This window comes from Mustela putorius, unplaced genomic scaffold (assembly GCF_011764305.1).
Source record: "Mustela putorius furo isolate JIRA1106 unplaced genomic scaffold, ASM1176430v1.1 tig00000095_pilon_pilon_pilon, whole genome shotgun sequence".
NCBI classification, from domain to species: domain Eukaryota; kingdom Metazoa; phylum Chordata; class Mammalia; order Carnivora; family Mustelidae; genus Mustela; species Mustela putorius.
In genome coordinates this window covers 33,410,553-33,434,045 of record NW_025421280.1, presented here as the reverse complement: position 1 = coordinate 33,434,045, position 23,493 = coordinate 33,410,553, and the positions used below count along the sequence as shown (strand labels likewise).

General features: G+C 58.5%; 1 protein-coding gene across 9 annotated transcripts in view; it reads left to right on the top strand.

The window, feature by feature from the left end:
* Window positions 1-23,493, top strand: part of DNM2 (dynamin 2) — an 83,902-nt gene that overhangs the window by 48,967 nt on the left and 11,442 nt on the right. For 3 of the 9 annotated variants that reach the window (XM_045084012.1, XM_045083993.1, XM_045083990.1), the window contains exons 7-15: window positions 3,211-3,353; window positions 5,739-5,874; window positions 7,118-7,185; window positions 7,805-7,943; window positions 10,282-10,368; window positions 12,176-12,246; window positions 15,429-15,480; window positions 16,443-16,454; window positions 20,358-20,471. In XM_045084012.1, the coding sequence (XP_044939947.1) occupies window positions 3,211-3,353; window positions 5,739-5,874; window positions 7,118-7,185; window positions 7,805-7,943; window positions 10,282-10,368; window positions 12,176-12,246; window positions 15,429-15,480; window positions 16,443-16,454; window positions 20,358-20,471 (822 nt within the window). Of the gene's footprint in view, window positions 1-3,210; window positions 3,354-5,738; window positions 5,875-7,117; window positions 7,186-7,804; window positions 7,944-9,158; window positions 9,298-10,281; window positions 10,369-12,175; window positions 12,247-15,428; window positions 15,481-16,442; window positions 16,455-17,365; window positions 17,602-20,357; window positions 20,472-23,493 lie in introns of those variants that run through there. The other 6 variants (XM_045083997.1, XM_045083992.1, XM_045084008.1 and 3 more) reach the window with 4 other exon arrangements.

The window sequence follows — 23,493 nt, the reverse complement described above, 5'->3', positions numbered from 1 at the left end:
TGGACAGGACCTCAGCGAGGGGACTGTGGGGCCTGAGTTCCGCGGGTCTGAAGCCCAGCCCCACCTCTGACGGGGTGGCCCGGCCGAGCTGTCCGAGCCCCCGTCCCCCAGGCGTCAGCTGGCCCCCTGGGGCTGTGGTGTCCGTGCCCCATACGTACGCTGCCCCGCTGTAGTGCTGTTTTCCTCCCGCTCTTCTGTACAGGAAATAAATTCTGTACGCTCACTGTTTGGAAACAGTGAGCGTGCCGTGAGGCACCCCGCCTGCCCCGTCCCTCTCACCCACAGGGCCTGCTGTCAACTCTGCCTGCGTGTCTCTGTCCATAGACGCAAAAAGGTCTTCTGAGAATCCTAGTTCTCTCTTTTGTACCATAAAGGATGATGTAGTTGTGGATGCCTCCCCACCCCTCCGTCCTGCCCCACTTTTGGGTTTTTCTGCTCAGCGTTATCTCCTGGAGCGCGGCCCGGGCCGAGAAGCGCCCTTCCTCGTTCTTTCTCGTGGCTGCGTCATTGTCTCTGGACACATGGGCTGCAAGCTGTCCCGCCAGCTTCTCTCTGGAGCGCGGCCGAGATGGTTTCTCATCCTCCTGGTGCACGCAGGTGGCTGTTAACGTGACCACCGTCGGACCGCTCGCGTGTGGCTCTGTCTGGAGAGGAGAGTCCCTGATGGGGGCTGGTGCAGGCTCGCGGTACCGGGCCGGGCCTGTCCTTCGGGCCGGGCCTGTCCTTCGGGTTGGGCCTGGTTTGTCCATCCAGGGTTGTGAGATGTGCCCTCTGGGTAGTTGATGGCAGCTTCCCGGAAGCGGGGAGGGACTCGGAGCCACAGTGAGGGCCGTCCCTGCGGCCAGGCTGCGGGGGCACAGCAGCAACGCCAGAGCCGGGACCGTGTCCTCAGGGAAGGCATATTTCTTTTTTTTTTTTTTTTTTTTTTTTTTTTTAAAGATTTTATTTATTTATTTGACAGAGAGAAATCACAAGCAGATGGAGAGGCAGGCAGAGAGAGAGAGAGAGAGGGAAGCAGGCTCCCTGCTGAGCAGAGAGCCCGATGCGGGACTCGATCCCAGGACCCTGAGATCATGACCTGAGCCGAAGGCAGCGGCCCAACCCACTGAGCCATCCAGGCGCCCGGAAGGCATATTTCTAACGGGGGGGCACAGACTGGGAGCAAGTCCCCAGGTCAAGGCACAATCAAGGGTGAGGGAGCGATGAGGGCCGGGAAGAGCCAGTGCAGAGCAGAAGGCGGAGAGGGCAGCTGAGGGGAGAGACGGGATGTGTCCAGTGGGAGGAAGCGGGTGGCCTGGGTGGAGGGGCAGAGGGAGAGGAAGGGAAGTAAAACTACCCCGCAGGTGGCGGGGGCCGCCTCTGAGGGCTGGCGCTCAGGCGGGGCCTGGCTGGCCTCATGGCACTTCCTGGAGCTGTGCCTGCCCCCCCGCCGCTGCCCACACTTCTCCATGAGCCGCTGCTCTCGGGCTCTAGGATGCTGTCGGACACGGGGGGGGGTGGGGGCGCAGTCTGCAGCGTGTGTAGCCTCAGTGCCCCCTAAAGGCCTGCAGCTCCCACGGAGGGGTCTGGGGGCAGCCGCTGGGGCAGGGTCCTGGCCACAGAGGCCCTCAGTGGAGCCGTCAGATTCATAAGCACAGTGTGGTGAGCTGGAGGGTGAGGCTCCCTCGCACCTCCTTCCTAGCTTGATGGATGCTAGGACGTCCCTGTCTCTCGTAGGAGAGCTGGCAGCGGGCGCTTTTCACTTGTAGGGCAATAGCTGCTTTTATGGCTTTTGTTCTGTTCCCTGCCTCCCTCTCGCCCTCTCGGTCTCTCTTTCTCTCTAGTATAGTAAAATATCAAGTCATGCAGCCCAAGTATAGTGAATCTCCCATTTCCTCCCATCTGGTGGTGGGTCCTTTCCCCAGTGCTGGCCGGTCACCACTAACCGGCTGCCCTCTAGTGACACTCGGGCCGAGAAGCCACTGTGTCTGTATCCCCCGCCTCACTCCCTCCCTCCCTCTCCCCCCCCCGCCCCCACTTTCCCTTGCCTTCCCTTCTTTCCCTGCCGTAACAGTGGGTTGTTCTCTGTTCTCTCTCGTGTTTTTCTCTCTCCCTCCATCCTGAGGTATTCTCTCTAACCTTTCCTGTAGCCTTGCTTCCTCTTACAATTTGTGAGCAATTAACAAATCCACGAGAGGCACCTGGGTGGCTCAGTGGGTTAAGCCGCTGCCTTCAGCTCAGGTCATGATCCCAGGGTCCTGGGACTGAGCCCCGCATCCAGCTCTCCGCTCAGCAGGGAGCCTGCTTCCCCTCACCTGCCTCCCTCTCTGCCTCCTTTCTCTGTCAAATAAGAAAATAAAATATATTTTTTAAAAATTTTATTATTTATTTTGACAGAGAGAGGTCACAAGGAGGCAGAGAGGTAGGCAGAGAGGCAGGCAGAGAGAGAGAGAGGGAAGCAGGCTCCCTGCTGAGCAGAGAGCCCGATATGGGGCTCGATCCCAGGACCCTGAGACCATGACCTGACCTGAAGGCAGAGGCTTTAATCTACTGAACCACCCAGGTGCCCCAATAAATAAAATCTTTAAAAAAAAAAATCCACACGATTCTGAAGCAGATGAGAGGAGAAGGGGGCACAGTGAGAGGCCCCCTGCCCGCCCGCCCCACTCCGCCTTTCTTCCGCATTTGTTTCCTGTGGAGCTTCCTTCCCTCTGTTCAGGCAACTAAAAATACATTCTTACGTTCTCCCTCTTTCACAGAAGGGAGCACATGCTCTGCACGTTCCTTTTGCCAGGGAGCTGTTCGCACCCAGCCCCGCGTCTCTCCATCTGCCTGTTGCTCTGTGGCCCACGCGGACCGTCCCCCACCGGCCGGTCCTTCAGTGCGTGGGTCATTCGCTGGCCTCCTGGGCCTCTCACCGGAGCACTTGGGCGAGGCTGCCGTGGGTTGGCCCATGTGTCATGTGGACCCTGCGGTGCGGACACCCTGGTAGGCTGCCCTGCAGCAGCCCCGTGGGCCGTTCCCAGCAGCACGTGCCACCCCACCTGTCCCACATGCTAGTGTGACTACAGCCAGATAGTTCCCTTGCTTCATCCCGAGGCTGGGGGGCGTGCTGCGCTCAGGGGCCCTCTCGGCATCGGCCCTCAGCAGGTGCAGCAGGCCAGAGCCTCCCTGGCATCCCGCCTGTGCTGACCTGTGACCTTTGACCTCTGACCCCTCTCCCTCCCCCAGCAACTGACCAACCACATCCGGGAGTCACTGCCAGCCCTGCGGAGCAAGCTGCAGAGCCAGCTGCTGTCCCTGGAGAAGGAGGTGGAAGAGTACAAGAACTTCAGGCCCGACGACCCCACACGCAAAACCAAAGCCTTGCTGCAGTACGTGTCTCCCTCCCAACCTCCCAGCCCCCCAGCCTGGCTTGTGGGGGGCCTCCGCCCGGCCACAGGGTCCCAGGTCCAGGCTGGGTGTCCATCCTCATTCGTTCATTTGTTCACTTAGCGTAACGTTTGTGGAAGCACTCGGGTCACCCCAGTGAACGGGGCAGACAGCCATCCCTGCCCCAGGTGCTTAGAAAGGGGAGGGCGGAGCAAAGGGACAGAAAATAAGCAAATAAGAAAATGTGGAGTGCATTACATGGTGAGATATTAACATGGGGAAGGGGCTAGGGTGCCAGGATGGGCCTGGGGGTGCCATTTAAACAGAGTGGTCAAGAAGCCTGCCCTGAGACAGTGATAGTCAGGCAAAGATCCGAAGAGGTCAGGGATGGGGGCTTGACCACTGCAAAGGCCCTGAGGCAGGACTGTGCCCTGCAGTGCTGGAGGAGGCTGTATGACAGAACAGAGTGAGGGGCAGAGTGGAGGAGGGGAGGAGACAGGCAGAGCATTCGGGTCTTAGTAGGCCATGGGGAGAAATTGCTTTTCCTGAACTGAGTAAGGTGGGAGCCGTGGAGGGATGGCCTGACTCAGGTATCCTAGGTGCCTTCTGGTGGCTGTGGGGAGGATAGACATGGGCGACCGGGATGGGGCCTTGGCCGTGTGTCAGCTCTTTCTGCTCTTTCTCCTGGAATTCTCACCCTGACCCTGGGTGGGTACTGGCTGTCTCAGCTCAGAGCTGTGGAGGACTCCACAGCCGCGCTACTGTGAGGAGGGGGAGTACATGTGCCCGACAATCCCAGAATCTCTCTCTCTCTCTTAATCTCTCTCTCTGCTTCTCTTGCCTCTAGACTCCCAGTTTGTTTGTTTGTTTGTTTGTTTCTTTCTTTTTTTTAAAAAAAGATTTTATTTATTTATTTGACAGATATCACAAGTAGGCAGAGAGAGAGGAAGGGAAGCAGGCTCCCTGCTGAGCAGAGAGCCGGATGTGGGGCTTGATCCCAGGACCCTGGAATCACAACCCAAGCCCAAGGCAGAGGATTAACCCACTGAGCCACCCAGGCGCCCCTCTACTCCCAGTTTCTTGGCTGCCAGGAATCCCGGGTGCTGGGCTTGAGTGGGATCCAGAAACTCCCTGGCAGTTCATAAGGCAAATGGTGCCACACATGTGGTTCGTCTGCAGGTCACAGCAGAGGGACACCACCCGTGACCCGCGCTAGCTGTCATAACCCTGGTGTCCTCCTCCCCCGACCCCTCCACTCAGCACTGCATGCTGGAGGGTTCAGGGGTGAGAATGCTTTTATGCTCAAGCTTAACACCGTTTACTTCTTGCGGGCAGAGTTTCTTGGGGTATGAGACACCCCATCCCTGCCCTCCCACCGGGTGTTCCGGGAGAACCCCATTCACTGGCGCCAAGCCTGGCCGCCTGGCATCTTGCGAGCATCAGCAGTGTTTGCCCATGAGAGCTGGACGTCTCTTCGCTAGCAAGCTGTGCTCCACGCCGCTGGCCCAGTGGGGGCTGGTCCCTTGACGGCAGCAGCTCCCCTTAGGGCGGACTGCACGCAGAGCTTGAGGACATCAAGAATTTGGGGGCGGCGGAGGTACAGAAATGACTAAGGCAGGCAGTGCAAGAGGCTGGGGAAACGAGTAGAAATGCTACAGAAAACCAAACGCTAACGAATACTTTAGTTCTCGGCTGCTCACAGGGTCACAGTACCAGTCATCAACACCTGGGGACTGTTTTAAGGGCTGGGCTGGGTTCCAAAGGGCGTGCATGTGGTGGTAACATATTCCATCACTTACTTAAGCACTTTTTAAAAAGAAAAAACATTTTAACTTCCCTGAATTCAAAAGTTTGAGGTGAATTACCGTAATTGGCTGCGTTGTTTCTTTCTTCTGGGGGTGCAGACTAGCAGTCCTTAGGGTCGGTGATTTTTCGGAGTTGATGAAATCCAGAAGTTCCTGGAATCCTCACTGTGACCCCATGTGGGGCCACCATTAAGATCAACTCACTATGCAGAGGCTCAGAGGGGCAAAGACACCAGAATTGTGTGGAGGAGCTCGTTTTTCACACACAGTTCTGCCTGGTCAGGGCAGAAGTCGCTGAGCTGTGACCGCACCCCCTCACTCTTACTATCTGCAAAATGGGACTAAGAACCGCTACCCCCCAATTCGGTGAATGAATCGCCATAACGGGCCTGTAGAATGGGCCTGGCATGTCGTGACTACGCGCCGTAGGCGATCCTATGATTGATTTGTTCTGGTCTCTGCATACATTTCGCTGCTAAGAAAATGAAAGGAAGCATGTAAGCCACGGCTTGATTTGGAGCATGATTCTGGCGCTGTGTCAGGTCCTTCTCCTCTGACGTCGGCTTCTCTTCTTCATGGCAGGATGGTCCAGCAGTTTGGGGTGGACTTTGAAAAGAGGATCGAAGGCTCTGGAGACCAAGTGGACACACTAGAGCTCTCCGGGGGCGCCCGAATCAATCGCATCTTCCACGAGCGGTTTCCCTTTGAGCTGGTGAAGGTAGCACCGCCGTGTGGGCCCTCCTGACTCCGGTCAGGGCCTCCTCCCATGCCCTGGGTCTTGAACTCCTGCCTCCCGGCATCTGCCTCCTGTGGGCAGCAGTGGTGCCAGTGGCAGTGCGGTGGGGGGTCGGGGAGGAGGTGTCACCTCCGGGCTTCCTTCCCTGAGCGGGCAGCTCAGAGGTGTCCAGCAGACCCATAGGAAAGTTCCATTTTGGCCCTCTGACAAAATCCAATACACAGTCTTTGCAAAGTACATAGAACATGTAGGTCAGTTCTCATGGGAAAGTGTCCTCATCATGGTGAAGGGGAAAATAGGCAGGGTAAGGAGCCAGCACGTATAGGATAGCATATAGGATAGTATGTACAACATCCTTCCTCGTGAAGGCTGTGATGTCTCCGTGGGTGTCTTTGCACAGACAGATCTGCAAGAGTACTCATAAGAATGTCCCTTCTGGGCTTTGAGATTTTTCTTTTGTTAATTTGCTTGAAGTTTTACACTTCTTACCATGAACATACATCATTTTTTATAAAAACCAGTAAAATTTATTTTCAACAAAGGCCACAAGCTTAAAGGGATGAAAAACACCCCTAACCCTAATACCCGCAGACAGCTCCTGTTAACTTCTCATTGTTTGCCCTTTCTGGATTATTTCTGTGCAAATGGGTAAGTCCCCGGCCTACACAAAACACAGCACATCTGCTCATCCATCCTGCTTTTTTCATATGGTGGCCATCTTTCCAAACCAGTCATTTACATTTCACGCGTTGTTAACGGCAAGATAATATCTTATGCATGTCCCATCATACATTGAACCAATCTCCCATTATTAGACTTAAGTTGTTTTCACATTCTTTAGCAGTTACGAATAGTTCTATGAACATAACTAATTCTTATGAATCCCTCAAGGTAGGTTTCTAGAACGTTTAAAACTGCCTGAAAGTATAGCTGTGTTTTTGGAGGCTCTTGATTGGTACCGCCAAATAGCCCATAAAAAAGTTCATGTGAATTCATGTTCCTTCAGAGAGTGAGTTCACGTTTCCTCTGAGAGAGAGAGAGAGAGTGTGTTCATTTCAAACCATCCTCGCTGAAACTGGGTTTTAATGTTTTTAAAAATTTTGACCGGTGAAATAGTCTGCCATGTGAAAACAGCCACACACAGGACATACCTTCCCCAAATATGCACCCGTTATGGGGGTGCCACAGGTACCTCTTTGCATGTGAGTGATTTGTCTGCTCTCAGATGGAGTTTGACGAGAAGGATTTACGGCGCGAGATCAGCTACGCCATTAAGAACATCCACGGAGTCAGGCAAGTTCTAAGGGGAGAGCTGCCGTGTTCCCTTCACCTCTGTGGCGCCACTGTCCAGCCAGTTGGTTGCCGCTCCCTCCAGGTGCCCTGAGTGTGAGGCCTGGAGAGGGCTCCTGGGTGGTTTTCAGTAGCTTTAAGTCTCTCCCTGTGGGTCTCCAAGGGCACTCAAGGGCGGGTGTGCTGTCTTGTGTGGATCTGTTGTAGGCCACGGGGCTGCTTGCCACCCTTGGGTTTAATGTAGGTTAAACCGCCCAGTCAGTTGGCATGAGCCCAGCTGAGAAAGCTCACTAGAGATTTACCCTTGGGGGTTTTGGGGAGCCAGAGCTGAGTCACGGTTACAGGAACCCAGCATGCGTCCCCATCACGGGTCCCCTGTGAGGCTCCTGGGTCCCCTCCATTATCTGACAAAAGTTGTCACCCTGGTTGTCCAGTCTTAATCAGCCCTGGGGTCCTCGGATCATCCTGTGGGTTTCCAGGCAGTGGATGCTGGCATCTGACCCCCAGACTTGCCGTGACCTTGGCTCATTCTCGGGGACCTGGCCCGTGCCTATGAAATTGCTGACCGTGCTTTGTTTCTCTCTGACTTATCTCCCCCACCCCCGGGTACGGATGGTTTTAGGACCGGGCTCTTCACCCCGGACTTGGCATTCGAGGCCATTGTGAAAAAGCAGGTCGTCAAGCTGAAAGAGCCCTGTCTGAAATGTGTCGACCTGGTTATCCAGGAGCTAATCAATACAGTTAGGCAGTGTACCAGTAAGGTATTGGGCCCTCGGCAGGGTGACTCCTGGCCTTGTGGAAGTGGGGTATGAGGCTTTGGTATCAGGCTCCCAGTGCTGCTCCAGCCTTTGCCCTGCTGGTGCCCTTTCCCCCCAGGTTGCCTCAGTTTCCAAGAATGTGGCCTTCTCCCTGGGGCTGGGGCGGGGGCGTGTTGGCCTGGGCGCAATGTCTGCGGGGTGGGAGGGTGCGCCAGGCCTCCAGAACCGGCCCGACTGGGGGGCAGGGCTCCCTGGGACCCTGATACCAAGCCTAGCATGTGTCTGATGGACATGGGGGTGTCGTTGGGCTGTCGCTTTGCTGCCTTCTGGGAAGCAGAGAGGGATCCCGCGTCAGCTATTGGAGGCCAAGCTCCCTGAACCCTGCCCCCCCTCCCCAAGCCATCATTCCTTCTTGATGAGTGCCTGTCACCCTCGGGCCTTCCTGGAGCCAGCCACCTCTCTGTCCACAAGGCACCAAGAAAGGCCCGAATGCCACCAGCAGAATGAGTGCTCAGGTGCCCGGCCCTGCAAAGCCAGCTCGGCTCCTTGCTGCTCCGCCAGTGCCCCTGGCTCCCTCCAGGAACGGAGCTGTCCCTCCAGGCAGCACGTTCTCCCAGCCACTAGGTCCCCGGCCCCCATGTGCTGGTATTCACAGGCCACCGTCTCCACCCGGCGGGTCACGCTGGGCTCCCCCGCAGGTCTGGTTCCCAGGGCAGTGCGCTTCGGCCAGACTGCTGGAGTGCTTGCCGGTGGCCGGTTTGTTTTTGCACGTCCGCAGGGGCCCCAGACTCTGGGGTCGGTCTCCCAAGGCAGGGAAACTGCTTGAGCCTTCTGTCTCGGTCTGGAAAAGCCCACATTTGCTTCTTAAGCTTCTTCGATTAGAAAAGGGAGAGAGAGAGAAAAAAACCTAGGTGGGGTGGGGTTTATCACCCTAGAGCCCACTGTCACAGGTGCGAAAATTCGAGGCCATCACGTTCCCTTCGCCTTCCGCACCGTGACACTGACCCCTGGCCCCGCCCCGGTCCCAGCCTCCCCTCCCACCCAGGACTCCTCCTTGATCTGAAGTAGCTTCCGGGGCAAATGCGGGCACAGGCTCCGACCTGCATGTCACTAACCAGCTGACTCTCCTTTCTTCTCTTTCTGTTTCCCATCCCGCGTGTGTGGCCTGCGCTGTCCCTGGGTATCTTTCTACCTCGCCCCGCCCTCCGCATGACCCAGGACGGGGCTCTTCACCCCGGACATGGCCTTTGAAGCCATTGTGAAAAAACAGATTGTAAAGCTCAAAGAGCCGAGTTTGAAGTGTGTTGATCTCGTGGTCTCAGAGCTGGCCACGGTCATTAAAAAGTGTGCCGAGAAGGTAACCAAAGGTTTTGTTGTCACCTGCACATTTGTCCCGCATCTCCTCTCCCCACCCCCGTGTTAGTCTCCACCTGCGCATCTGGGAACTCTGCCTCAGTGGGCACCTCCTTCCATGGGCCACCTGTTGCTTTGCGACATCTCAGCTCTGCCTAGCAGACGAGAGAGGGGGGCATCGTGGCCCGTGGGTGTTCCACGTTTCCAGTTTGGGCTCTGTGGGGGAGGAGAGGCTTGGGGTGTGGCCAGGGACAGTCACCAAGCAGGCAGTGAGGACCAGGGGCAGTGCCTTAGAGAACCTTAGAGGAGGAGGGTGTCCACCCCGTTACCCAGCGTGAACCACGATCAGTGCAAACACGTGTGTGTTCGCGTGTCACGGAGCATTTCAGAGGCTTTCCACTAGTGATTTTGACCAACTCCTCAGTTTTCCCTGACACGTGGACTTAACCCGAACCTCGGAAGGTGGGCTTCTCTGTACGTTTGGTTCAGGTTATGATGAGAGAAGAGCTTTCTGTAAGGGGGTCCCGCTGAGGGAGATGGCCCAGATGCTGCCCCCATCATCCTAGAACAGGCGCTGCTCACTCACGAGCTGGCCGAGAGTTCCCGCCCCGTGGGCCTGCTGGCCTTGACACTTGACTCGGTGTCCTTGCTCTCACCCTGTGCTGGGCGGAGGGGGTGGCCATCACTGTCGGGCAGCAGACACACACCACCCACTTTCTCTTGCCACTTTCCACCTTCGTATCCATTCTCGAGAATCATCTCTGCTCGTGTGTGGGCGCCCTGTCATTCTGTCTGGCACACCGTTCCCCCACCGTCCCCTTCCTGTCTCTCAGCTGGAGCAGCTGTGAGCCAGGAGCGAGGTGGGGACTCGGTAGGCCCACGCCTGGTCACTTCCCTTCCCCGGTGTTCTCTGCGTGGTTCATGTTGTTTCCTGGGCCACGAGGACTCCGCCAATGTCACCACTCTACCCCACCCCCCCACCCCCCAGCTCAGCTCCTACCCCCGCTTGCGAGAAGAGACGGAGCGAATCGTCACTACCTACATCCGGGAACGGGAGGGGAGAACCAAGGACCAGGTAATTGACTTTTCGTTTGATTTTTCAGGTAGAATTTGTGTGCGTACATCTTTTTATATGTGCTTAAATCTTGAGCATACGTTGCCTTGAATAATGACAAACGCATAAAGCAAGGTGACCCCCACCTCAGTCAAGGTACAGAACCCTTCTGTGACCCTCAAAATCCCTGTCCCCCCCCCCCCCAACCCTGGCAATGACCGGCCTGCTCCCTTATCCAGAACAACACTCACATGGACTCCTGGAGTGTGTAACCTTTTGATTCTGCCCTCCCACACTTAGCATAGAGCACTCATGATTCTTCCCTGCTGTTCGTGATGTTCAGGAAGGTTCTTGCCGTTGATCGCTCAGCGGTATCCCGAGGCACATGTGGATCACAGCCTCTTCATCCCCTCGCCCAGCAGAGGATGTGTGGGTGGTTTCTAGGTTTTAACAGTTTCCTTGTGGAGACCATCCAGGCGCACACAAGGACGGAGAGTGGGCCCCCACACACACACGGCCGCAACCTGGGTCTCACCTGTCACATGCCGAGGGAGCCTGCGGCTGTCCTTTCAACTCCCTAGGGGGCCTACGTCTGGTCTCCCTCCCTCCCCCTCAGTTGTCCGCCATGGCCTCCTGGCAGGTGTTTGTTCAAACCAGCACCGGAACAAGACTCCGTGTCGTGTTGCCCATCAGTGGAGAACCTGGCTTGTTTGTCCCTCCGAGGGTCCCACAGTCATCCTGTGCTCCAGCCCATGTGGCTTCTATACCCTGGAAGTTGTATCAAAAATTTGAAAGATTCCAGTTCATTTTGTTGTCGAGAACGTGGCTGTCCCTTCGCCATGCCACGGTGCCTGGTTGTCCCACCGCCAGCCCTTCCGGGACCCAGCCCGGGGCGCTCAGGCCTTAGAAACCCAGCAGCAGTGGCTCCCATGCACAGAGCCCTCCCAGCATTTTCCAGCAACCCCACAAGGTCCCAGTGCCTGGCATGTTTCCTGCTAGAGTGCTCAGAGGTGCAGTGAAATGACAGGAGGGGGCAGGGTGTTGTGTAAAGGCCTGTCCCTTAGCTGACAGGACATCGTGACTGGTTCCTAGGCACCCGTGCGTGCTGCGTGTTCCGTTCTCATGCCCTCGGCTGGCCAAATTGGCTTTGCTGTTTTAATGCAGCACTTAGAACACACCAGGCAGGGGCGCCTGGGTGGCTCAGTGGGTTAAGCCACTGCCTTCGGCTCAGGTCATGATCTCAGGGTCCTGGGATCGAGTCCCGCATCGGGCTCTCTGCTCAGCAGGGAGCCTGCTTCCCTCTCTCTCTCTCTCTCTGCCTGCCTCTCCATCTACTTGTGATTTCTCTCTGTCAAATAAATAAATAAAATCTTTAAAAAAAAAAAAAAAAAAAAAGAACACACCAGGCACTGCTCTGTGCACTTAACATGCTCTGACTTGTTTGACCTATGCAGTCGGGCCTCTCGTTGCCCCTTTCCACTGTTCGGTAACCTGAGGCCAAGGGTCACACCGCCAGGCAGGGGCCCCAGCGAGACTGCAGCCTGGGTGGTCCACCCCAGAGGCTGTGCCTGTAGCCACCACATGGCGGCCTCACTCCGCTCTGTTGGCCCAGTCTTTCTTTGTTGTGAGGCTCTGAAGGTTCAGAGTACCAACACCCCCTTCCCCCTGCAGGTGTACCCCAAGGTGTGTGTAGGAGGGTGTGTGTGTGTGTGTTCCCAGGTCTCCCGCCTGGGAAACAGTATGGTTCTGTCTCCCCCTGCTGGTGGGTTTGGGAAGGGCTCCTGCTAACTTCGGATCTGTGCTCATAGCTAACCCGGTTTTCTTCCAGATTCTTCTTCTGATTGACATCGAGCAGTCCTACATCAACACGAACCATGAGGACTTCATTGGATTTGCTAAGTATGTACTTTTCAGGACAGCGGCTGGTGGGTGGCCGCAGTGCCTGCCCTCAGAGCCAGGCCCCAAGGGAGGCGGTCGAGTTGGCTTCCCTTAGCCGACAAGGGCAAGAGGGTCTTTCTGTCAAGATACTGGGGTGAAGCATGGAGCCACCTGAGGGTATTTGGAGCCTTTCCTGGGCTAACAGCAGTCCCCTTCCTCATTGCCCTCAACACGCCTCCTGTGGGGCCGACTTCCAGAAAGGGTGCAGCTGGCAGCACGCGGTGCTTTCCTTTCTGCGTGACTTCTCAGAGCCTTTCATAAGCTGTGCAGTTTTCCCCAGACTCCCCCATCTGCACTTGTCACTGCGAGTGTCTTCTGCGCTCGGGGCTCCGGCTCTGGGGGCTGCTCTCTGGGAAGTGCTGTCCAGGCTCTCCGTGGCTTCCGTCCACACACTGTAGATTCAAAATGGGAACCTCCTGTGGCACCTGGATAAGGGGCCAGAGCAGGGGTCTCTGATTGTGTCATGATGTAGATGTACGTGCTGGCGGCCTCCGGTACCGCTCACTGACTCCCTCTGCCCCCTGGGTCCGCCCTCAGCCTGCTTGGGCGTCACATGAATGGTTCTGGTGGCTCCTGAAGGTGGTCTTGCCTGAGCCTGATGAGTCACAGAACCAGTAGTAGCCAGCTTCCTGGCATTCGCTTAGCAAGTAACCCTGGTGTGTGTTCTCTGTGCGGGGTTCTGATAAAGCAGTGAACGAGCACAGACCCAGGTCCCCGCCCTCAAAGGAAGGGCCGGTGCCAGGGACAGACGTGCACCAAACCAGCAAGACGCAGTGTCGTCACTGCTGGGTCGGGGCTGTGTGAGGCTTGTGCCAAGTCTGGAGGGCCGCCCCCTGGCCCGGCCGCGGGGCAGCAGGGAGGCTTTTTTGTGACGTTCCTGGGAGCGCCTCGTGTTGGGCTAGCAGGCTGGACAGGAGTCTCTTCTGCTCAGGGGGGGTCTCTGAGCTGGGCTCAGCACTTCTGGGGTGGGACAGTCACAGTTGCACTCAACACACTTGGTCGCCTGATCTTTGCTGGGCACGTGGTAGGTGAGTGGAAGGAATGAAGGCATGAAAGAATGAATGAGGGCATGATCAGAAGCTGCTTCCCAGGCCCGGGTGAGCCAGGGGCCCTGGTTGGACCGTCCCTGCTATGGGAGGGCCAGGGGGCTCTGACCATGGGCCCCACGCCAGGCGCTCTCTCCTGTGCCTCTTCCCCCAGCAGCCAGGTGTGTGTGAGCTGAAAACGCTGGACCCCCTCTTTGGTTTGCTGCTGTTTTCCTCACCTTGATGTCTCTGCTTCTCATACTTCATCCACAGTTCCTTCTCACACTCTCTCCTGTTTTTCCTTTGACCACTCCACTCTTCCCTCTGGATTCCTGGGCCTTCCCACTTCCCCCAGCTGTTATTATACTGAGCAGCTGGTGACCGGGTGGGTATTGCCTGCTGTGTGCCTTTTTCCTGGTGTGTGAACGGGGTCGCCCTGGCTGGGGGCGGGGCCCCGGGGGCGCCAGGCTCCAGGCACAAGCCAGGGCCCAGCCTTGGCAGCGGGATGTCCCTGGGGGCCCACTGGAGAGCCATGGAGTGCCGTCTCAAAGCCGGGCCTGGTGCGTGCGGGGCCTTTGGGGCAGGACGGTGAACAAGGCCGACTTGGCCTTTCCCTTGCGGAGCCCGCAGGCTGGACCCACGTGTTATGGAGCCCATTGTCACAAGGCAGACCAGAGCTGGAAAGGGGAGTAGGTGAAGGGCTGTAGGAAAGGGGGGCAAGGATGTTGCCTGGGGGAGAATGCCGGTGACAGGCAGGGGACAGGGGACCAAACAGCATTGGAGACAGGGAAGGAAGGCCAAAAAGCAGGGAGGGCTGGGGAGACCGAAGCAAGGTAGAGGTGAGAGACCCAGGCCCCATCGCCGGGGGGGACTTTGGACTCCTTCCCCCCACCATTCCCCACTCCCACCCGCCCGCCCCCATTCCCAACAGCAAGACATTCCTGATTGGGCAGAGGCAAGGGGAGAGGAGCAGCTGCACAGGCTGCCCGGGGAGGGTGGGAGCCAGGAAGCCCCTCGGAAGCAGCACATCCGAGACCTCACTGGCATCCAGCCGTCACTGTGTGTGGCCTAATCAGTCCCGTCTCCTTCTGACGCTGTTGACTGAACTCCTTCCTGGGCTTGCGTGCTCTGGGCTGTCCCCTAAACACAACCACCAGGGCCTGGAGAAAAAGCTCTATAATAAACTCATTGGATGTTAGGAAAATCGGTGGATAAACTCTTCCCCTGTTGTAAATGTTCCAACCTTGACCGACAATAGGAATAGATGCCTACTTCCTTAACCCTCCCTCCCCCTTTCCTGCTCGCTCCCCCTTTCCTTTATCCCAACAGCCAGCTTGAACTTGCAGGTACAGCCCCAGAGGCAGCCAGTAAAGGAATGAAACAAGGTGGTTTTCCTGGTCGTATTCTGAAAGTTCCTAAAGCAATATGACAAGAAAAGAAAATAGGATGTCTAAGTTACAGGACACAGTCAGTTGTTTGCAGGCGGCGCTGTGATTGTCCCAGCGGAAGATAGGGTGAACAGGGAGCTAAGTAGGTTCCCACGTGCAAGGTATCTGATCTTCATCTGCTTGGCACGAACCAGCCAGAAAACAGGGTAGCTGAAGAAGAAGAGATCAGGGACTGTAGACGAATAAGGGACCTTCTAGAAAGATGCATAGCAGGCGGCTGTCCCATGGTCTGATCTCCCGGGCTGGCTGGCTCTGTGGTCAGAGCCATTGAAGACTTGCTGCCAGTCAGGGATGGGAAGAGAGTGGGGAGAAGCCTCAGGTTTGACCCCCGGACAGCCTGGTGCTCAAGTTACTCTGAAGCCACTATGGCCCCCTCCCAGCCCCCTGGGAGTCCAGCTTCTCAGGCCCCCGCCTTGGAGGCTCTGGGACTGTTGAGTCCCGGCAGTAGCTGGTGCTCTTGGGAATGGCTGAGGTCAGGGCCTTGAAGCTTCAGTTTAGATACATTTTCTCCTTGCATGAGCCTGACTCTTGCCCTTTGGCTTCTCTCTGCCTCTGGCCTTAACTGGCCACTCGCCACACCCCCCCCACCCCACCCCCTAGCCAGGGTGAGAACCCCACCACATCCCTCCTGCGCATCACCACATGAGTCCTCTCTCTGCTTTGTTTGCAGCGCCCAGCAGAGGAACACACAGCTGAATAAGAAGAGAGCCATCCCCAACCAGGTAGCCCACCCCTCCATAGCCTATAGCCCTACCCTTGGGGGCGGATGGTCACTTAGGGACCACTGAGCCCAGTGATGGTGCCTGGCTTGTGGCATGTCCCACCAGACCCTTTACCCCCACTTCCCAGCCTCTTGAGTCTGTTCAGGCTTTGATGTTTCAGGAAACGTATCTTTGAGCTGAAGCTCTGGCACAGGCTGGGGAGGGGGCCAAATTTGTGTATCCACGAGGCCCCATCTGACATCCACGGCCACGCTTAGAACTTGACCCTGGGGAGAGGGGCAGCCCAGTCACCAGTGGGTGTCTGCAGCCAAATGGGGTTCCCAGCCCTAGCCCCAGAGACTCGGAATCTGTGGGAGGGTCTGGGTGGGAGGCTGCATTGTGATAAGCCGCCCTGGGGAGCCTGAGGGGACTTTGAGCCCCATACCTGAAGAAGCCCAGAGCCCCGGGAGGGGTTTCTACCTCGATGTCATGTCCCAGCCAGAGGCCTTGGCCATGAACAATATGAACAGCTTCATACATGCCGGTAGCAGGTGCCTCTTTTATTTCTCTAAGAAAACACATCAGTTTTTGCAAAAATTTCTGCCAGTGCCCGCCCCGCTTCTCCATGGTAGGCAGGGTGGGGGTGGGGGCAGGGGTAGGGGCTCTCTGTCCTGCACGGTTATGGAACCCTCTGGAAAAGAAGGATATAACCACTGCATGATTTTTTTTGCGCTTGCCGTAGGTCATACATATATTGTTGCTTTTTTGTTTCGGGAGATGATAATGAATTAAATATTAACACCATGAATATAATTAATAGCATGTAATTTTTTTTCTTTTGCTGTTTTTTTCCCCCTGCTCTTCTCTCCTCCCATTTTTGTGCTTTTCCTGCTTTTTCTCTGTCCCCTCATGTCTCTTACGTTTCTCTTCCTCTGCCTGCTCTTCTTTGATTTACCCACAATCCTAACTTTGCATTTTCAAAGGGGGAGATCTTGGTAAGTACCCACTTAGCGTGGTAGCAAATGTTAGAGAACCCAAGAGTGGTGGAGACCCCGCCACCCCGTAACATCCCTTCACCCCAGAATAACAGAACCAACTAAAAATCAAGCTAACCTAAAAACCGCCTGCCATGGCCAGCACCTGCTGGCCTCCGTGTTGCCCTGGGCATAAGCCAACTCACACAGACACTAACCTCACCACCATCCTTGTGGGAGGCCCACCCCTCCAGCCCATTCCTGACACATTTAGCTAGTTTCCTGTAGGTCAGGGATGGCAAATACTCAGCTAACCCCTCCCATGCTTCCCTCCCCTCACCTCCCTGGCCAGGGAAGATTTTGCTTAAGTCCTGCGTTCTTGGAACATGTTCTAGTCACTGCCACCGCTCCAGTGCAGACATCACCATGCTGAATTTTTCTCCTCCTGCACTCATGGCAGACATTACTAATAGATCCAGCACTCTTCCCTTTGTGCCTCTCCCCTGTGTGTGCCGGGGGCAGGCATAGCTAATCAATCCCGGCATTCTTTCCTGAACATGCCACCACGCCCCATCTCTTGGCAGATGTGACTAACTGGTCAAAGAATTTTTTTTCCACGTGATAGCTTTGCACGTGGCACCCCTCCCACACCCATGGGAGACATGACTGATTGATTGATCAGGAAACTCTCTCCTGGATGCTGCCACTATCTTTCTGTCCCCGTGGCAGATGTGATGGCTGATCAGACTGTTCTGGTCCACTTGCTCCCCTTCCCTTGTATTTTGCCTACGGCAGACATCACTAGTCGCTCCTGGCACGCTTTCCACCTGCGCCCAGAATTCTCACTTGGAATTCTCAACTGAGGTGGCAGTTGCTACCCGTTGGTCAGTGTGGCTGCCCACAATGAATGGTATTTGCCATCCCTGTTATAGGGAACACCTCCTCTCCATGTGTGGCCCAGCCCAGGCCCGCCCACTGGGGGCCAGGTGCTGCTCCCATCTGAGAGGTGAGCTGTTTTCAAGGTGCTTGAAAGCCCAGGCAGCTGGCTTCAACCCCAGCTCTCCATGTCAGAGAGCAAGGCCTGCGCCTCCTCCTCCGGGCTGTTCTCCCACCATCGGCCCCTGAGGCGCTGGGCGGCCGGCTGCTGCCCTCTGGCAGGGATTTTCTGGTGAGCCCCTGGGTCGAAGTAGCTGAGCTCATCCTGGGCCAGGGCTGTGCTGCATCTGGGGCTCGGCAGGGTCGGGCGGGGGCAGTGGCCGGAGGAATCACTGGTCCTTAAGCCTGTAGTTCCCGCTTTTCCCAATGTCGCCCCCCCGCCACCGTCCTCTTGGAACTCGAACCGTTTCCTCCCTCGCACCCCAAGAGGTTTAGTCATTCTTTTCCTGCCAGATTCCACATCCCCAGCTACAAAGGCCAGCCCTGCCACATCCATCAAGGCTGTGGGCCCCTGGGTCTCCCAGCCGTGGTTTCCATCCCTGCCCTGGGTGACTCAGGCCGAGACCCTCACCCAGGAGGAGGCTGACCCACCCTGCCAGCGGGCCCCAGCTTGCTGCTTCCTGCCTGCCGCCCGCGCTCCCCCGGCGGCCCTTCCTCCCATCCCTGGCGTGCCTGCATGCCTGTCGCTGTGCACCCTGGAGCGTGGGAGCCTGCCTGCCTCTTCTGTCCTCCGCCACCCCACTCCTTCTAAGCCAGGCCCCTGGGGCACAAGTCTGGCTCTTGGACGAGGAGGCTCGCCCCGCTCTCCTCTAGACTTCACGCGTGTGTCTGCAGCCCACGGCTTGGGCCTCCCCAGGGTGGGATTTCGTCTCTGACCCCACTTGGCTCCCACACGGACCGCTCTCTGGGCAGCTCGAGGGGAAGGGGACCTTGGAGGCTTCTCCAAGCCTACCCGGCGGCCTCCTGCCTCGAGACTCAGATGTGCCATTCCGGGCCCGGCCTGGCCACACGAGCCACAGCTCGGCCTGGGCCCTGTCCGCCCGCTCTGCCTGGGGCGCACTGAGGGTGGAGGCGGGTGAGCCAAGCCTGAGGAGCAGGTGGGATACATCTGCTCCCTCAGGAACTGGGCTGGGCCCTGGAGTAGAGAGGCCTCACCATGTAAAGATTTCTGGGGAGCCCTGACCACCCGTGAGCTCTGCCTCCTGCTCCCCTTCTGCTAGTTGGTCAGTGACCGAGGTCTAGATGTGTCTCTTCTGCCTGGCCTGGGCCGGGACTAGGCAGGCCCTGCCCGCCGCCCTCCACCCCTGCCCCAGTGGGGAAGGGAGGAGCCAGTATGAATGCACAGCCCTCGGGTGGGGCATGGGGGCTAGAGCAGGGACTCCTTCCTGGGTCAGATGCAGGATGGCCTAGGGCCTGAGTCTGAAGACCATCCTTGCCCCCAGTGTGACCAGGCATCCCCCCTTTGCCTGGGCCTGGGGGCTGTTCCCAGGACTCCACAGATTTTCGGTGCTAAACCAGGGTGCCCGGGGAGGATGACCTTACTGAGGCTGAAGGCCTCCGCCCCCTCGCCCGCTGGGCAGCCCAGGTTAGGCAGGTGCTCCCTGGTGGCCGCAGGTCTCTCCAGTGCTTTGGTCATCACTAGGAAGCCTGAAGAAGGGCTCTCAGGTGGCATCCTGTGCTGTCCTCACCCTGGGCAAGGACTTCTGGGTAGTGCAGGGGCCCCTGGGCATGCTCAGAGCCTGATTCCAACCCCAGGAGGCAGGTGGCCCTGTGAACATCTGACAGGCCTAGGGGCAGGACAGAAGACGGGATGGGGGACCCTCTTGAGACCCACCCATCAGGAACACGGGTAGCAGCATCACTGGTGCTTTTTCCACACCCTACCCTGGGGGGACTCCACACCAGTCCCTCCCAGCTGTCCTTGGCCACACCTCTGTTGCTTGGCCTGGTTTGTTGCTGCCTGGGCCCCACACGGGCCTGCGTGTGCCTCTCCGTGCTTCCCGCTGCCCTGGGGTCCCCAATCCAGAGTGGTGGGTAGCTCCAGCCCACACATGCCTTCATGACCCGGGGAACGTAGGACCATGGCCGCCCAGGCTGCCTACGTAGAGCTGTCAGGTGAGTCCTCTGTGTAGGCCTGGGTTGGGCCTCCTACTCAGATGACCGCTGCAGCCACACAAGACCCATCTGGGGATCCTCCAGCCAGAATCTGCCCCCGGGTTTGAAGCCAGCATGGGTGCAGGATGCCCTGCAGCTTCCCCAGGATCAGACCTTTGGCCCCAGCCCTCTGGGTGGAAGCTTCCCTTCCTCCTATCCTCTGGGAAGAGTCTGTGGGGGAGGGAGACCCAGGACAGAGACTGGCCACAATCCCTGTTCAGAGCAGGTCCCCTTGCCCACCGGTGTTCCCCTGAGTGGGCTGGGCAGGTGAGCCAGGACATCGGGCTGCCGAGCTGACGCTGCGTGGTGCACCCCTGCTAGGCAGCCGCGAAAGGAAAGCAAGAGCCGCTCCGTCTGGGGGCGGTTCCTGCAGCCTCCCCTCACCCAGCAGCTGTCTTCCAGGAGGGTGTGAGGGGGCAGCGGGCCGCGTGGCGCCTGCGTCTTGCAGGTGTGGTTCCTCCAGTGTCACATCCCATGTGACACATGTACGGGCCCGGGACCTTCCCTCGGCCCCTTCTAGACGATGGGCATCCCTGTGCTTGCCTGCGTGTACTGAACCTAACCCTGTGGGCAGGGGTCTCCCGGGGCTCGGTTCCCTGTCACCCCCAGGCTCGTGGGTGAGTGCGTGCCCGTGTCTGTCTGCCTGGGTGTCCCCTGTTGGTTGCCAGTGGGAAGTGCTTAGGGGCAAGGTGGAGTTGGGTCGCTGGGCTTCAGGCTGGAGGTGTCCCTGCCGTGGTCCCTCTTCCATCCTGGGGACAAGGGCAGTGGCCGCTACGCAGGGGTGGGCCCGGCAGGGCGGCGGGCGTTGTCTTCTGAGCACCCCGTCCCCCGCAGGTGATCCGCAGGGGCTGGTTGACCATCAACAACATCAGCCTCATGAAGGGCGGCTCCAAGGAGTACTGGTTTGTGCTGACCGCCGAGTCTCTGTCCTGGTACAAGGATGAGGAGGTGAGTGCAGGGTTGGGAGGGCGCAGTTGCGGGGGTTGCTCACTCCCTCACTCCGGGTCATTCAACAAAGGCTCCCAGGGCTCCCGCAGAGAACGGTCGTGCCAGCCCCAGGGGTTGGGGGGAAAGCGGTGTGTCCAGCCACATGGCTGCGCCACTCCTCCAGGTGGGAAAGAAGGTGGAGGGGAGCCCTCGGCCCGCTAGAAACGGAGCCCTGCTCGCAGAGTCACAGGGAGGCATCCCTGGCTCTCAGGGGACGGGGCGCCAGGTCGGGGACTCCCACTCACCCCCCGGCTGCTGGGGGGCCGGGCTTCTGGCGTCTGCAGCCTGCACTGGCCCAGCCAGGTGCTTAGCCTCTGCAGGCCTCTGTTTCCCCATCTGTGAAGTGGAACAGCACGGGCCCTGTGATGGGCCGAGCTCTAGTGTCTGTGCTTCGAGCAGTCTGCAAGTGCTTGTCCTTGTCCAAAGGACACGTGGGAGTGTCCAAAGGACACCTGAGCAGTAGCCCGCAGGCCACCACCTCCTGCAGTCTCCATGACCCTGTGGGCAAGGGCAGCGAGTCCAGCCCGCAGCCTCGGGCACGCCGCGGCTGTCTGGGCCCCCGCACGGGCCCGCCCTCGGTCCTGAGGGGCCCGACGCTTTGCTTCGTTCCTTTAATAATGTGGCCACGGCTTAGTGGCGCGGGAATGATGCCACCCTGTTGCTGCTCTCTTGAGAGCCGGTTGGCTTCTGAGGGTCACCAGGGAGGGCCACTATGTTTCTCTCATTTTCCTGGGCCTCCAGGCTCTCCCCATTGGCCGGGGTGGAGTTCGGTGTCTGTGACAAGAGGCCCCAAGTGAAGGCACTGACAAGGACAGCAGTCTCTTTCCTTCCCATGTCCTGGTTCTGTGAGGCTGGCGTGGGCCCAAGCTCCACCTTCCCCATCGTCCCCTTAACATGTGTCTCCCCATCATGGTCCCGGAAGCCCCGTGCCCATCACACTGCGCCCTCTAACCACCGGAGGAAGGGGAAGAAAGGCCTGATGAGGAAGGTCCATGCATCGCTCTGCTCACACCCCTGACCGGAATCTAGTCACGTGGCCGCTGTGTGTCCTGCTCACCCGGGAGGGCACAGTTCCTGCGCCTTATAACAGGCTTGCTGGCTTGGAGAACCCATCGTGGCCACATTTTCCTCAGGAAATCCTTGCACTCTGTTTGCCAGGGAGGATTCAGGCCGCAAGCGCTGATCTGCCCGGTGTCACAGAGCGTGGAAGGGTCCCCATGGCGGGGGGCGGGGGAGTTGTCACAGCGCAGGTGCTCCCCATCCTGAGAGACACCTCAGCCCTGGCCTGGACCATTCCCTCAGGGCCCAGGCCAGACACGGTTCCTCTGAGGGAGGGTGTTTCAGGAGAAATGGTATCCCACTGGACACACCAGGTCAGAGAGTCATCCTGGAACCTTCCAGGAGCGTCGGGAACCCCGAGCCTCCTGAAGGACCCTGTCTGGCTGCTGTTTCTAAACTGCGGGAGGGCGTTTGCAGGCTCACAGAGCCTCACAGGGTTGGGATGTTGAGGGAGGGCGAGACCAGGCTCTCCGGAAGGGACACTCGTGGCTGCAGCAGCTTCTCAAAATGGCCGGGCTGAGGGCGGGTCAGGAGGATGCTTGTCCATTTGCTCCCTCCTTCCGCCCCCGCAGTCTGAAAGCCAGTCTGCGCTGGGGCATCAGCTGCCAGGCCCGGCCAGGGCTGGTCTCCACCTTGGGCCCGGGCATCTCCACCTGGGGTGGGAGCGCCAGGCTTGGCCACAGCCGTGGGCCGAGGGCAGAGGCTCTTCCCAGCCCAGACCGCGTGATCGCAGCTCGCCCCACCGTCCAGTTCTCAGAGCACCTTCCTTCAGGGCGGGAGGGGCTGCCTTGTCTTCCCCTCATGGGGGGGTTGAGGGCAGGAGCCCCGGGCCCTCCTGTGGGCCCGGAGGACGTGCTGGGCGGGTGGAGGGTAGAGCGCCCGCCGGCAGGAACGAGAACCAGCAGGCCCGGGAGCGGGGCCCTGTGTGCGCCCCAGACACAAAGCAGCCTCTGATCAGGAGGGGCAGGAGCCAGATCCCCGCAGAGCAGGGACCCTCGGAGTCACACACGTGGCAGCCAACCGCCCCCACCCCGCCCCACGATCAGGCCGCTTTCTCAGAGAGCGCTCAGAGAGGCAAGACGACGTATTTCTTTATTTTGAAAAACCACCGAGAGGAAGCAGTCACCATGTGGGGATGGAGTAGGGGACCGATTCTGCCGAGAGCCCCCAACCCCTCAACAGGCTCCCTTTGCCTCTCCCTGGTCCCTCTTCTCCCACCCAGGCCCTTCTGGACTCCCCAGTCTTTTGTCCAGGCCTCCACCCCAGTGGGAAGCAGGGCCGTGGGCGGCGACACTCACCTCCGGGTCTGCCTCGCCGTGGAGGCGGCAGCAAGTTTGGGGGGTGCCGGTCCCGATGCGCCGCTTGCCCGAGCCCAGCCTAACCAATGTGCAGACTACTGTACACATTCAGAGCCCCCTGAACAGGTAGTCTGAACACTGGGTTGGCGGGGCCGGCTGTCCATCCCGCAGGCCCCCGGGGGGGCGAGTAGGGCCACCGCGCCCCAGCCCTTCGGAGCAGGCGAGGAGGCCACTGGCGGCGCCGATCCGCTTCGTCTCCTCTGACGTGGCACGGCCGGGGCTGGCTCGCATCTGGAGAAAGTTGTGGGTTTGCAGGAAATCCTAAGGAGGGGGTTGGGGAGCGGGTGGGCGTGGGCGGGAGGGAGGGTTTGGGTCCGCGGCCTCTGTGTGCCAGGAAGGTCTCCGGGGGTCGGCTGGGGGCGGGGTGTGCACACCGCCGAGTCTCCGGGAGTGCTTGTGCTCCGTGTGTGCGTGTCAGCATCAGGAAGGCCGCCGCTGCCTCTGGGCGGAATCACACTATAAACAGTTCCAGATGTGGCGTCTCGCTCAGGGCCCAGAAGGACTGTGACTCAGTTACTTGGCCTGATCGGCCGACTGGAAGCTTCCTGTCTCCTGACACAGCACGG